The sequence below is a fragment of the Botrytis fragariae genome, assembly GCF_013461495.1.
Source record: "Botrytis fragariae strain BVB16 chromosome Unknown tig00000223, whole genome shotgun sequence".
In the NCBI taxonomy this organism is placed as follows: Eukaryota; Fungi; Ascomycota; class Leotiomycetes; order Helotiales; family Sclerotiniaceae; genus Botrytis; species Botrytis fragariae.
This window is the reverse complement of record NW_023501001.1, coordinates 302,324-314,744: the sequence shown is the minus strand read 5'-3', so window position 1 is coordinate 314,744 and position 12,421 is coordinate 302,324. Positions and strand designations below refer to the sequence as shown.

Below are 12,421 nucleotides of genomic sequence, written 5' to 3'. Positions count from 1 at the left end.
CGACATTTTATAGGGTATGTTAGAGACGCTTTCAGAAGTTGCTAGAGACTCGTTTGTGATATATCCTGGAAAGTGTTTACGATTTGCCTAGAATAAGGGGATTGGTAATTCCGAGTTGGTGGGTTACCTCACATAGGTGTCTAGTAGTCTCTTCTTGTAGACGACTGAAAATTACCTCGACCAGAAACTTGATTGTATCCACCGCCTTGAAATCCTGGTATATAACCCCTGGCTGACCTCTGCGCATCAGCCTGCTTTTTTGACTCGCAATTCCAAACTGAATGGCCAGATTTCTTGCAGTAGTGGCAAAGGCCCAAGCGAAGTTCTCTTTGTCGTTGCTGTTCTCTATTCTGTGTACGGAATGCGTTTAGTCTGATAGCGTCATTAGGGGAAGTGGGATTGACAGGAGCCGGAGCAACAGATGGGCGAGGATAGACCGATGTAGTAGGTGAGGTATTGTAGTATTTATGCTCCCGACAATTCTGGTACCAAATCTGAAATTTCTTTCTCCAACCATCCAGATCGTCGTTAGCACATGGGTTGACGTCCGTCATGATCATGAGCTGCAATTCGTCGGTGACTTTTTGTTTCATTGCTAATACCATTCCTCGGGGTGACTTGTAGCAAGCATTACCGAGGTATTCTAATTGTGTATAGAACGCCGAAAAATCCTGTTTCTCTTTCATCCTGAGTTTGTCGAATTGAAGTGCAGCCTCGCGTTCCCTTTCGTCTGGAATATAGAGACTATCGAGCTTCTTGAAGAACAATTCGGCGGCTGTGTATGCTGATTTATCTTGAATAATATCATCAATATCTTGGCGTTGTTCTTGGCGTGCATTGCCTTTAAGCAAAGAGACCATGTGAAGAAGCTTCGTTCTCTCGTTATCGAAAGCGGTCGAGTCTACAGCCCAGAAAATTCGTAAGTCTTGCTTCCAGGCACAATACTCGTCCCGTAGTGTGAGAGCGCTTGCAGTTTCCGCCTTGAATGGTTTTGGGGGTTGACATGCTTGTCGTCGTTGATAAAGGTGTCTTGGTTCTGCTGTTGAATCAGGGAGCTGGGACAACTGTAGCTGCAATTTTGCAATCAGTTGTGCTTGTTTTTGTGGTCGACACTCTAGTGTTTGTCGAGCTGCTATCTCATTTTGTAATTCTGCATCGAAATTCACTTGAATATCGTGATAAGCACCAAGTGAATCGTTAATTGTATTGCACATATAACCAAAATATACTTGCGCCTCTCCTGGTAATTGAGAGACTAGAAATGGGTCTCTCAGATCCTCATCAGCGATCTTTGAAAGCTCATTGGATAAAAGTGGCCAGTCCGCAAAAACGGTTCGAATATGTTTTCTCAAACCTTCTGGCGTTGAAACATCCACTGGGGTTGTCGAAGAGGGGCGAGATGTATCAGCCATCTTTGAGCACGAAGGTTGAATAACACAAAAATGAAGATATCAACGATGAGAACAACGACGGGTAGGGACAAAGGCAAAAACAAGAGCGAAAATGAAGACGAAGACGACAACGAGAAGGACATTCAATTTTAACCGTAATATTTCTCAAGATTAGATTGTCACAATAGCAACGGAACGTTTGTTGAAGGTAGGTTATATTATCACGGTGCATGAGATAGAACATAGATTGGATGTGTGATATTCTACCAGTAGAGAAGATGGTACTAAGAAGAACGCCAAACGTATAGACGTGGATACCTTAGGCATCTGCGTTAGGCTAAGCTAAGCTATGAACCAGTGACAAAAAGCTTTCGAATAATTTTAGAGACTTTCAGGGCTTAAGCCTGAAATCCAGACTATTAAGCGTCTCGTTCAGTTTCTTGACATCAGCCTTGATATTAACTCGCATCGCTCCTAGTTATAACAGGTCTAAGAGACTCGCCGCCATATATAGTTACTCTTTACCTTCAACGCTCGTAATCCAAGAGCAGTTATCGACCACCGAAACGACTAGAATATGATTGATAGACCCCGCAAATCGGCTGTATCGCTGTACAATATTGGTACATGCACGCTTGATATTTCACAGGATATCTAGGAGTAGAAGCAATCGGTCTGCATGTAGGCGCTCAAATCTTGCCAATAATACTTCTGAGCATAAAGTAAATGCTCGACTAACCACACCGTGTAAGTTAAAGCTGACGCCAAGCGAGAGATTATGCGAGCGATGGCGTAATGGGCAAAATCCGAGAACTCCCTTTTTGTCTTCAGTGTTCGGCTCTGCAGTTTCCGGATTTAACCGTCAACAACAAGATTGGATATGTTGGAGATCCTTCTGATTCAGTTGAGCGCTGATTTAGCCTGATGATGTTGTCGATTGCCACGACGACACGTGTTATCCACGTGATCCTTTACAATTTGTATTACTCGTGTGCATCCTTTTTTATTCCATCACGATATTGATGTCATCTTTTGATGACCTAGGCCAGACCATTCTCTGCAATGCATGTCATCCCTCTCTCCCTCCAATTATCTGTCTTGCTTGTCTCGAGCTGAACGGATTTTCTGTGCACACCAAATCATCAAAATTTGAGAGCATGCTTGTTTGTATACAATAGATAAGCGCAATCCGTTCCAAACAAAACAAGGCTCAGGCACAGAATCAATTATAAGTCCTCAATAAATGATGTTATTCAAGTTGGTTAATTGCTTTTGGTGAGTACAGAATTTCTTCAGCTCTTGTCTCATCAGCTCTTGTCTCAACAGCTCTTGTCTCAACCGCTTTGCTATCATGTCCTTGATCTACTCTACGCTCGGACCCAATCTGCAGCTGAAGATATAAAGTTCCCCGCGTTGCCAGAAACAGTTCGATTTTCCACCATTAACCTGCCAGGATCCGTGGATTAGCGTGCGGTACTTGTACATCCAATTGATTATCTTCATGAGAAGGTTTAACCGGCATAAAATGACTCGATGAAAAAGGCTGAGGAGACAGAAGAGGATTTGTCTTGACAGAAAGTTTCACTCGAGATAGTTCAGGACTGTCGCCACCGCTTCTTTCTCATGATTCGACCTGGCTACTATTTACAGAGTCCAGTTTGATCATACTACATTAATGGCATTCCTACGTATTCCACGCGGCATGAATATCTACCAAGAGATTACCTATCTTGAATTCGTGTGTAATCGAATCCATCCTTGGAGATAAACCTTATCACATCATGATAACCGTACAGGCCCAATAAAATTTCAGCATAGAATCACTATCGCCTACCTCAGAAAGGTACAATAAATGCAGGAAATTGCTTCTGCATTGGTTCTAACTTATACTAAAGGCTGGTCATACCGAGTGCTTGGTATAGTCGTCCCTGTGTCTCATTACCCCCGCAAATGTCTCCCAATCAATTACGGAGCCCTCGACGGTGAATTTATATATCGCGCATGAACCCATCCTAATAAGATCCGGTCACTCTTTCGTATTTTATACTAAATCGTGAATCTCTTGACCTGGGAATATCAGGTACTAAGGGTTCTAAGTACCTCCCGCGACAATGAATACGACAATGATTGACGAGGAAAAGAAAACCTCTTCGACAACTTCTCCCCCGGACTCAAATGAGTTGGATAATCTCGAAGCTCTTGGATATACTGAAGAGCTTCAACGAAATCGATCATTATTTACTCTTCTTTTTCAATCGCTTGCAATTGCAGCAATACCTTATGGAGAAGGCGGCCCGCTGATTAATGCTATATATGGAGGGGGGCAGCTTTCCATATTTGTTGGCTGGATTGTGGTTCTTATTCTAGATGAATGTGTGGCTTTATCATTGAGTGAACTTGCCTCGAGGTATCCAACCTCGGCTGGACCTTACTATTGGTCTTTCCAGGTGAGGAAGTGTTTGATTATTCTTAATCCTCCGATCCGGTTTTGTAGACGTTGATGAAGTGATATCTACCAAAGTTTTGACGATACAGTATGGATCATAAATCTCGATCAAAGCTAATTCTTGATGATTGTAGGTAGCAAAGAGACACAAGACCATACTCTCATTCATCACAGGTTGGGTATGGCTCATTGGAAATTGGACAATCACGTTGTCCGTTAACTTTGGATTTGCTTCGATGATATCTGCAACCGTTGCCATGTATCATCCAGATTTTGTTGCATCTAGCTGGCAGCTCACCCTCATCTTCTATGCCATTTGTCTCATCACATTAGTAATATGCACATTTGGCAACCGATTCCTACCTATGGTTGATACAATATGCGCTGCTTGGACGGCCATTAGTATCCTCATCATTCTTATCGCTCTTTCAGTCTCAGCGAAGGAAGGTCGACATAGTGCTAGCTATTCTCTTGGAAATTACGATACCTATTTCGCTGGATGGGGAGGCTTCACTTTCTTCATCGGTCTTTTACCAGCCGCGTATACCTTCTCTGCAATTGGCATGATCTCATCAATGGCAGAAGAGGTTTCCAACCCCACGATCAAAGTCCCAAAAGCAATAGCACTATGTGTTCCTGTTGGTGGAATAGCTGGTCTGTTCTTTATCATCCCTATCTGTGTAACGATGCCACCTCTCGCTGACGTCATCGGTGCACCCAATGGCCAAGCAATCCCTTACATCTTTCACAGAGTCATGGGCTCTCCCGGAGGTGGCCTAGGCCTTACATTCTTGGTACTTGGCGTTACTATGTTCTGCTCAATTAGTATCACAACGGCCGCATCACGCTGCACCTGGGCATTCGCTCGCGACCAAGCAATCCCCGGCTCTAAAATTTTCTCAATTGTCAACAAATCTTTAGGCGTGCCAGTAAATGCTCTCATATTCGTCACTATTGTTCAAATGCTCCTAGGTCTTATCAACCTCGGCAGTAGTAGTGCCTTCACTGCTTTTGTTTCAGTAGGCGTTATAGCACTTTCAATTTCGTACGCTATCCCAATTGGTTTATCATTACTATGGAATAGGAGACAAGAAGTATCTCACGCACGATGGAATTGTGGGCATATGGTCGGAACAACTGTAAACGTGGTGGCCTTGGTATGGATTACCTTTGAGGTGGTTTTATTCAGTATGCCTACGGCATTACCTGTTACAGAGGTGTCGATGAATTATGCAAGTGTAGTATTAGTGGGATTTATGGCAATAGCGGCAGTTTGGTATGCTGCTTATGCTAGGAAAGGTGAGTTCTGCTTTGAGATTCGAGCTTGACTTTTACTAACGGAGCATAGTGTACACAGGACCACCAGCTTCAGATGGGTTGTGAGACTTTATTCACGACGTGCACTGATTTAAAATCTATTTTTATTTTAGTTCTTGTTTTCTTAGAACTTTCCTATGTACATAGCTAGTCGCTTTGCATATAATATCTTACCTATATAATAAATGAGCTTTATATCTACCCAATAATATTGCTGATGTTTCCAAGCGAAAGTCCCCATGTCTTCCAGTATCACTTCACCTTTGATATCCATTGTGCACACTTCTCACAATAACAATTCTCTCTCGCTTATTAGGTTCATATTCACTGGGAATTTGACAATGGAGTCCAGAGCTTTATTGTCTAGAAAAACCAGCTAAATATTTAGGGAAGCTATAGCATTCCTTTTGTCCTTTAGATGTGCCGCTACTTCTCTCGTTCAGCGTTCCAGTATTCCTCGAATCTGAGTGATTTCCAACACTCTCACCCCAATAAGATAGCCCTGTCACAATCGATACCTCAATTCTCGGGGGGAAAAATGTCAGGTCGAGCCTCTCTCTCGCCTAGCGCCGCTGATAACGAACCAGCTAGGTGAGTGATTATTCTTTGGGTTTGTTCCCAAGACAAACGGGCTGACAGTGTCTGAAAGTCGTCCACTTGATGGCCATGCCAATATCGATGAGATAGCAGAAGCAGAACCTCCTCCGGAAAGTCCTCAATCACCAGCGCCAGCACCCGTACTCACAAAGAAAAAACGGAAGCAAAGGCAAAGCCAAAGGAAAAAGGGACAACAGCCAACCCGGCGGAGTGCACGAGTCAAACAACAGCAAGTACAAGCGAGAATACAGTCCACTCGGCAGGCGTTGGCTAGTGGAGATAGACGATAGAAGCGAACTAGAAAATTAAGTTAACAGGGGAAAGAATCCAGAGACTATATAGAGAGGGAGCATGCAGCGAGGGAGGAAAGAAAGGAGTTGGCGGCTGAAAAAAGATGGAACAGCGAAGCGAATCGATTGAGCAAGATGATGTTCAAGGATCAGAAGCGACCAGCAAAAGTTAAAAAGAATTCTGAGATAAAACATTTACATGCTTGCTTTAAGGAGTAATATGGGTTTTGAGTGGCATTGTGGGATGGTTGATTGGAGTATTGTTTACGCGAGGTAATTTGGGAGTTATCCCTCGAAGGTGTGGTGGGCAGTTGATCAATAAATCATTTCTTTCATTATCACCCCCTATTTTAGGCGTATCTTCCAATTCAGTTTATTCATAAACCTAACATTTATCTGAAACTCGGTACTAAACAATAACCCATAATATCTGAAGCCCTCTCGAGTTCGGAAGTTCGAACCACCAAACAAGTATTTTTAAATTATTTCTTTTATCATTGCTCCTCTGCAATTCTGTCACAAAACTTCGTCTTGTAGATATATCTAAGTAAGGTTAGGGCAAGATGCAATAGTGATGATGTCAGCAAGCTGTCGATCTTGGCAATAGTGCTGTGGGGTCATTCTTGAAGACCGCCCCACCCACTTTGTTGAGTTCTCCATCGTGCAACATTTATGTTTTCGTTTGAACGGACACGACACTTGTTGCGATGAATTTATTTTTCCTTTGTGCTGCAGACGTCTTGCAAGTGTCTTGGGATCTGCTTATTTTGGTAGCAAAGTCAAATTTGGACAAGAAGCACAATAAAGATGTCTCCATGAATTGTTGCCTTTGCAATTCCTCAGCATTCCGAGGAATTTGTTTATGAGATTGTTCGATGGGAGTTAGGTCGCTGATAGTGCCTTTAACGTCTCTTCTCCGCAGCCTTATTTTACTCCTCTCTTCGTAATCTTCGTTTCGTATGTGGTTGAAAGAACGCAGATTCGCAATATCGTATGTGGTAGTATCTCGAGAAGTCTCACTTTTCCACAGCGCACTTTGAGATCTGAGTATCATCAAATCCTCTAAAATTTGTTCTAAGAGACGGCATAGATGCACGGATGTTGTGGTTTAAAAGTCTTTGCGTGGGCTGTAAATAGTTTAGCCTCTAAATATCTACTCCACTCTTACCCGCTGTCATGAAGACGACATGTCTTCCTTTGCACAAAGTATCTTGAGCTCATTTTGATACGATACACCACTTTCTCAGCTCTGCAATGGCTGCTTTAAAGCCAGCACATGAATTGCCTATGGGTTCGAAGTCGTAATCATCAGCGCGAATCCCGTCGTCTCGAGAACTCCAGGGCTCATGACGAGTGGCGAAATACCGCTTTATTATCCAACCTTCGTTTGCGCCCCTGTACTTTTCGATCGTTTTCGATTTTCATCTTTAGGATAGCATATTTGTGTTCGGTGTCGAGACTGTAGCGATGCTGGCACATGTGGTTCTTGGGTATGGCTCGAACAGGCAGAGAACATGCACGTGTATTTCATTTAACATCTGCCAGATTTAGGGATTAGTTACCTATGAAGCCCGATTCCAAGTCATGTCTTCTTGTGGGGGTGTAGAGGCTGCCTTGTAAGCAAAGATTGCGGAAGGTGACCTGATTGAACCAAGCTCAGGAATATACATTGCCTCTTAGTTAAGGTAACATCAACTACCTTACACATCATCTATAGGTATCTCATCAATTGTTGTTAGATAGGTCACTGTGCTGCTGTGGTCTTGTTACATTATCGGTCTTTCAACCATAACTCCTTCCTCATTAGACACATGAACTGCTAGATAAGGGACTTATTTCATCTAGAGACTAGCAAGAATCACACAACACTAACACCAGTTTATCTTCACAACTCCCATGTGATTTGAATGATTTGACTCGTGTGCTTACTTTTGTCTATTACATGTAGAATTTGATAGGCTATATCATATAGCTTCCTGTCGCATTTATCCATCGCTCCTTCCCTCCTTTCCATGCCAACAGAATTCATATCTACGCGTCGCGTAACACTATCGGCGAAATCTTCCGTCAGTGCATTTAGGGTTTACATTTCGGTATTATTACTGGTCTTGCCCTCTCGGTTAGATGATAGAAAAAATCTAAAGAGACGCTTTTAGAGTCTAAGTGACAAATTCTCGCCAAAAAAACACGCCAATTTCCGCACTTGCGAAAACGCGTCAGAGAATTGATACATCTTTCGTTTCAATTTCTGTTCCTCGATTTTCTTTTTCTCTTTCTTCTTCCTACCACTTTCACATAATCACTGCTCACTACAAGCTCACACATTTACAATGTCTCGCTTTCACTCTTCTTCTTCCACTGGCAGTGCTCCTGGGGCTGCCAGTTCCAACTCTACAAACATGTCGGCCCCTTGCGGTCGTGGATATCAAGTTCCACAAACCTCTCACTCTCTCCATCCCCCACCCATCCATCCTCTCCACGTCCCATACGTGTGTGACCAACAAATGGAACTCTCTTTGGATCCTTCAAACATCCATCCACCATATAACAGGCCTGGAAACCTATCTTCTTCCACAACTTCAGCCTCTACGCAGGTCAAAAAAACCAAAAACAATTCTCCTTTGTCATTGCGTTTGATTTCTTCTTCTTCTTCTTCTGCATCTTCATCTAACTATTCAGACTCCTGTGGATCTTACGAGTCGATCGATTGGTCGGCTCTTGAGATCAAACCCCATCCTATGGCCTCCAAACGCTACAAGTCCCCCACGATGTATTCTGACTCCATCCAGGAGGAACATACATCCTCTAACTTCAGCACCGGATCCAGCGATCATTTCCACATCGGCTCCCCTTGCATCAACATAGGTCTTCTACTTGATGTGAAGGCCCCTCCCCCCAGGCCCTTCGTCACTGACGATACATCGGACTCCATGGATTACCCCACTGTCAAGGCTCCTCCTCCCAGGTCCTTTGTCGCTGACAACCTATCGGACCCCTTCTTGGATCACCCCATTGTCCTTCCCTCTGGATCTGGAATTCCTCCCCCTCCCCCCAAAACAAGGTATGTATTCCGTTCGGCCACCCCTAGCCCAGGCACCACCCCATCTTCCAGGGATTCCTTTTCGGCCCACCACACTGTCTCCATTTCCTCCGGATCCCCTTTCATGGCCTCTATTTCCTTGGACCCTTTCAATGGCCTTTCCTGTTCCTCTTCTGTCTTGACAGAAGATGGTTCAAACCCCCCTTCTCCTTCTCCTTCTCCTTTTCTTTCCGCTTCCCCCCAGCTGCCTGTAGTACACTTGCAGCCCCGCTTATTCAGGTTAGCCAGACCCAAAACTTTCACCCAGCTATACCTGCAGCAGTCTCGCTGTTTCAGTCGAGCTAAACCCAAGACTTTTACCCAGCGGTGGTCAGAAACGATCCTTGAAGAGCAAGTCCTCGAATCCCGAGCCCATATCATCACACCAGTTCGACCTTTGAGTCAAAGTCCGATGGCAGCATCAGACTCTGGTTGTGAAATTGTCGCTCAATCTCCTTTGTCAGACCCCTTCTGCATATCCCGAGAGCCCAGCCCATCCCCGGAGCCAATTCCATCCCCCAGTCCCCAGGCCACTCCCAGGAGAAACATTGGTAGGTTTCACGATGCACGCCAACTTTCATCCTCATCCTCATCCGAGGATGAATCGGACACCACCGCGGATTATCCCTCCTCCCTAGACGACGACCCCTTGGACACACCGGAGCCAGAAGCCACCCCATGGACCATTGCCCCAGTGCAATCCTGGATATCCCGGAACGCCTCGACCATTAAAACGGTTGCCAAATGGACCATTGTTGCAGCCGCAATAATCCTTCCAAAGATCCTTTGGAAATGGTAAACGACATCATCCCCTCCCCCCCCTCCCCCCCTCCCCCTATGCAAGTGAACTAACAAGCCAACTAACCACTAACCCTCAGCACCCTGATTTTTTGACCGAAAGAAATGAAAAGACACACATAAATCACCCTGGACTCCTGGACCCTTGGACAATAACGCAAGTATATCCCCCTGCCCCTCACTAACTACTAATCTAGGTGGCCAGAAATGATCCACGTCCTCGTCGTTCTGGCTGGAAACCCTCAAGTGAGGGGCTAACGGATCAACCCCACACATCTCTCTTGAACTTTTGGTAAGTTTTGCGCTTTTTTCTTATTTTTTGAATCATATGCTAACTTTTCTCTCACAAACCTCTTTTTTCTTTTCTCGTTGGCGAATTCTTCGGGAAATCTTTGGGAAATGCTGGAAGAGGCGCCCTACTTTCAATCGAGGCGTTGAGAAGATTAGAACGGATCAATGAGTCAAGTGTTATGGATGTTAGAGTATGGATTTCAGATTTCGATTGTTAGCATGGTAATCTGTCAGCAGAACAGAGATGTGAAACATGAAGGTCGTAGCTAGAGATAAAATATAAGCGAGGATGAGAAGGGTAGCAATTTCTAAAAAGAAACAATGTAATAGGTGATTAGAGATAATACATGAAAACCTTATGTCAAATCTAGAGAGCATGTACAAGTGTAGAATCTTGATTAGATTGGTGACTGCGCGGCTGGGAACTCAGCCTAAATTCTTTTGTCCTTGTCTTGTTAAAATCTGTCATTGTGTGGACTAGTGATATTCTAATTACATCTTTTCCCTCGTCGTTGCACTCGCCCACGCTCTCCAAATTTCCCCAAAATTATCCAGTCTTGTTAGTTCTATCTATTTTCTCATGTTTTCTATGTTCTATTACACCCTCATTTTATCTAAATTTTCAATTCTAAACCCACGCTCCTAGTATCATTGAAGTACGTTATCCCATTTGCCACTATTAAGATCATTTCCAAGGTATCCAAGCCATCTCAATCGCACAGAGAACGTCAATAACAATTTTCTCAATGAGTTGAGTATATATCTCCATGCCAGTCTACCTTGGCACCTCTATATCAGGATCTCTCTGTCTCAGATTTCAATATCTTGGGCCAAATACCGTTAATACTCCACCCTCAAACTTGCTCGGGCAGCGCACTAAAACTATTGAACCACTCCACTATCGCCTTCGGTGCATTATCCTCAAAGATTTTCTCCAAGTTAGTCCATGTATCTTCAGCATTCTCTTTCGCCCTTACAAACATCTTTATCTCATACTCTCTCACAGCATCCGAGATCGAAGTGCCCTGTTTCACAGCCGAAATAATTCCTTGCGCCAACTCTAAAGCATCTAACATTGCCGAATTGACCCCCTCTCCTGCAAATGGCGTCATGAGATGTGCTGCATCTCCTACTAATGTCGCGTTGGCTTTATGCTCCCACATGTGATCAGTAGGTAACATATGCATCTGCAGAAACTTCGGGGTTTTCTCCTCCTCCAACCCTTTTTCAAGCAAATCCTTGACTCCTTTGCCAAAATCAGCAAAGATACCAGATTCGCCAAGAGTTTTCTCTTTCAGCTGCTCAAGGTCTAAAGAACTCAAGCCTGCATCATTGCAATAGTTGATATCTTCGTTGTGTACAGCAACATACACTCTTGCTGAATCTATCGAGCCCCTCTGACTCAGAATAAATCTCTTTCCACCCAGTGCCCAGAAGGTTCCAGTTCCAATCATCTTAGCTATTTCTGGGAACCTCTTGGTGATATTTGGAATCGTTAACGTCATCCAATGCACACCACTAAAATATGGTTTCACATCCGTCAAGAGTGGGCGAACCTTTGACCATGCTCCATCCGCTCCAATTACCAAATCACAAGACTGAGAACTCCCATTTTGGAATGTGATGATTTGTTGGTGGGGATTTGAAGGATTTGGAGAAACGGATTGGATTTTACGTTCCCATTGAATGATATTTTCGGGCAGTGAAGACAAAAGCAACTCGATCAAACTATTTCTTGAAATTTCAGGTCGCTCTTCGTTGTGATTGGGTGCCTCGAATTTTATGTCTCCAAAACGATTACAGATGATGTGTTCTTCGCTACATTCTACGGTGAGTGACCGGAATGCTTGGAGAAGCCCACATTCTGAGAGTGCGCGTTGCCCTGATTCGACGTGAAGATCTAGGGAGCCGGATGGGATATTAACAAGACCTGGAGAGGGACGAGATCTGAGGTCGTAGATGGTGAAGGGTATTTTACTGCGGTGGAACAGAGAAGCTAGGACTAGGCCGGATGGCCCTGCACCAATGATGGATATTTTTGGAAGCATGGGTGGATGATTTGAGGTTCTAAAGTATGTATCGATCTCAAGCTGTGTTTGACTGTTCTTGACTGGTTTGACAAAATGATATAGATTCAGTACTTTGGTTGACTTATGTATGTTCTTTAACCAGCCTCATATTTGATCTGACACGATCTCGTGCAATGCCTTAT

The 12,421-nt window shown here is 44.0% G+C and overlaps 5 protein-coding genes across 5 annotated transcripts; 3 read left to right on the top strand and 2 right to left on the bottom strand.

Moving 5' to 3' along the window:
• Positions 1-140: 140 nt before the first annotated feature.
• Positions 141-1,412, bottom strand: Bfra_010826 (uncharacterized protein; the record flags this gene model as incomplete). The annotated part of the gene is made up of 1 exon (XM_037341158.1): positions 141-1,412. One exon carries the CDS (start codon positions 1,410-1,412, stop codon positions 141-143), a length of 1,272 nt encoding a protein of 423 aa, XP_037188577.1.
• Positions 1,413-3,502: 2,090 nt separating this feature from the next.
• Bfra_010825 (putative amino acid protein) lies at positions 3,503-5,220 on the top strand (the record flags this gene model as incomplete). Its single annotated transcript, XM_037341157.1, has 3 exons — positions 3,503-3,838; positions 3,972-5,136; positions 5,186-5,220. The coding sequence occupies 3 exons, from the start codon at positions 3,503-3,505 to the stop codon at positions 5,218-5,220; spliced, it is 1,536 nt and encodes a 511-aa protein (XP_037188576.1).
• A 472-nt stretch (positions 5,221-5,692) lies between these two features.
• Bfra_010824 (uncharacterized protein) lies at positions 5,693-6,041 on the top strand (the record flags this gene model as incomplete). The annotated part of the gene is made up of 2 exons (XM_037341156.1): positions 5,693-5,745; positions 5,804-6,041. The coding sequence occupies 2 exons, from the start codon at positions 5,693-5,695 to the stop codon at positions 6,039-6,041; spliced, it is 291 nt and encodes a 96-aa protein (XP_037188575.1).
• Positions 6,042-8,371: 2,330 nt separating this feature from the next.
• On the top strand, positions 8,372-10,427 carry Bfra_010823 (uncharacterized protein; the record flags this gene model as incomplete). Its single annotated transcript, XM_037341155.1, has 3 exons — positions 8,372-9,915; positions 10,116-10,164; positions 10,350-10,427. 3 exons carry the CDS (start codon positions 8,372-8,374, stop codon positions 10,425-10,427), a joined length of 1,671 nt encoding a protein of 556 aa, XP_037188574.1.
• Positions 10,428-11,063: 636 nt separating this feature from the next.
• On the bottom strand, positions 11,064-12,257 carry Bfra_010822 (putative salicylate hydroxylase protein; the record flags this gene model as incomplete). Its single annotated transcript, XM_037341154.1, has 1 exon — positions 11,064-12,257. The coding sequence occupies one exon, from the start codon at positions 12,255-12,257 to the stop codon at positions 11,064-11,066; it is 1,194 nt and encodes a 397-aa protein (XP_037188573.1).
• Positions 12,258-12,421: the final 164 nt, after the last annotated feature.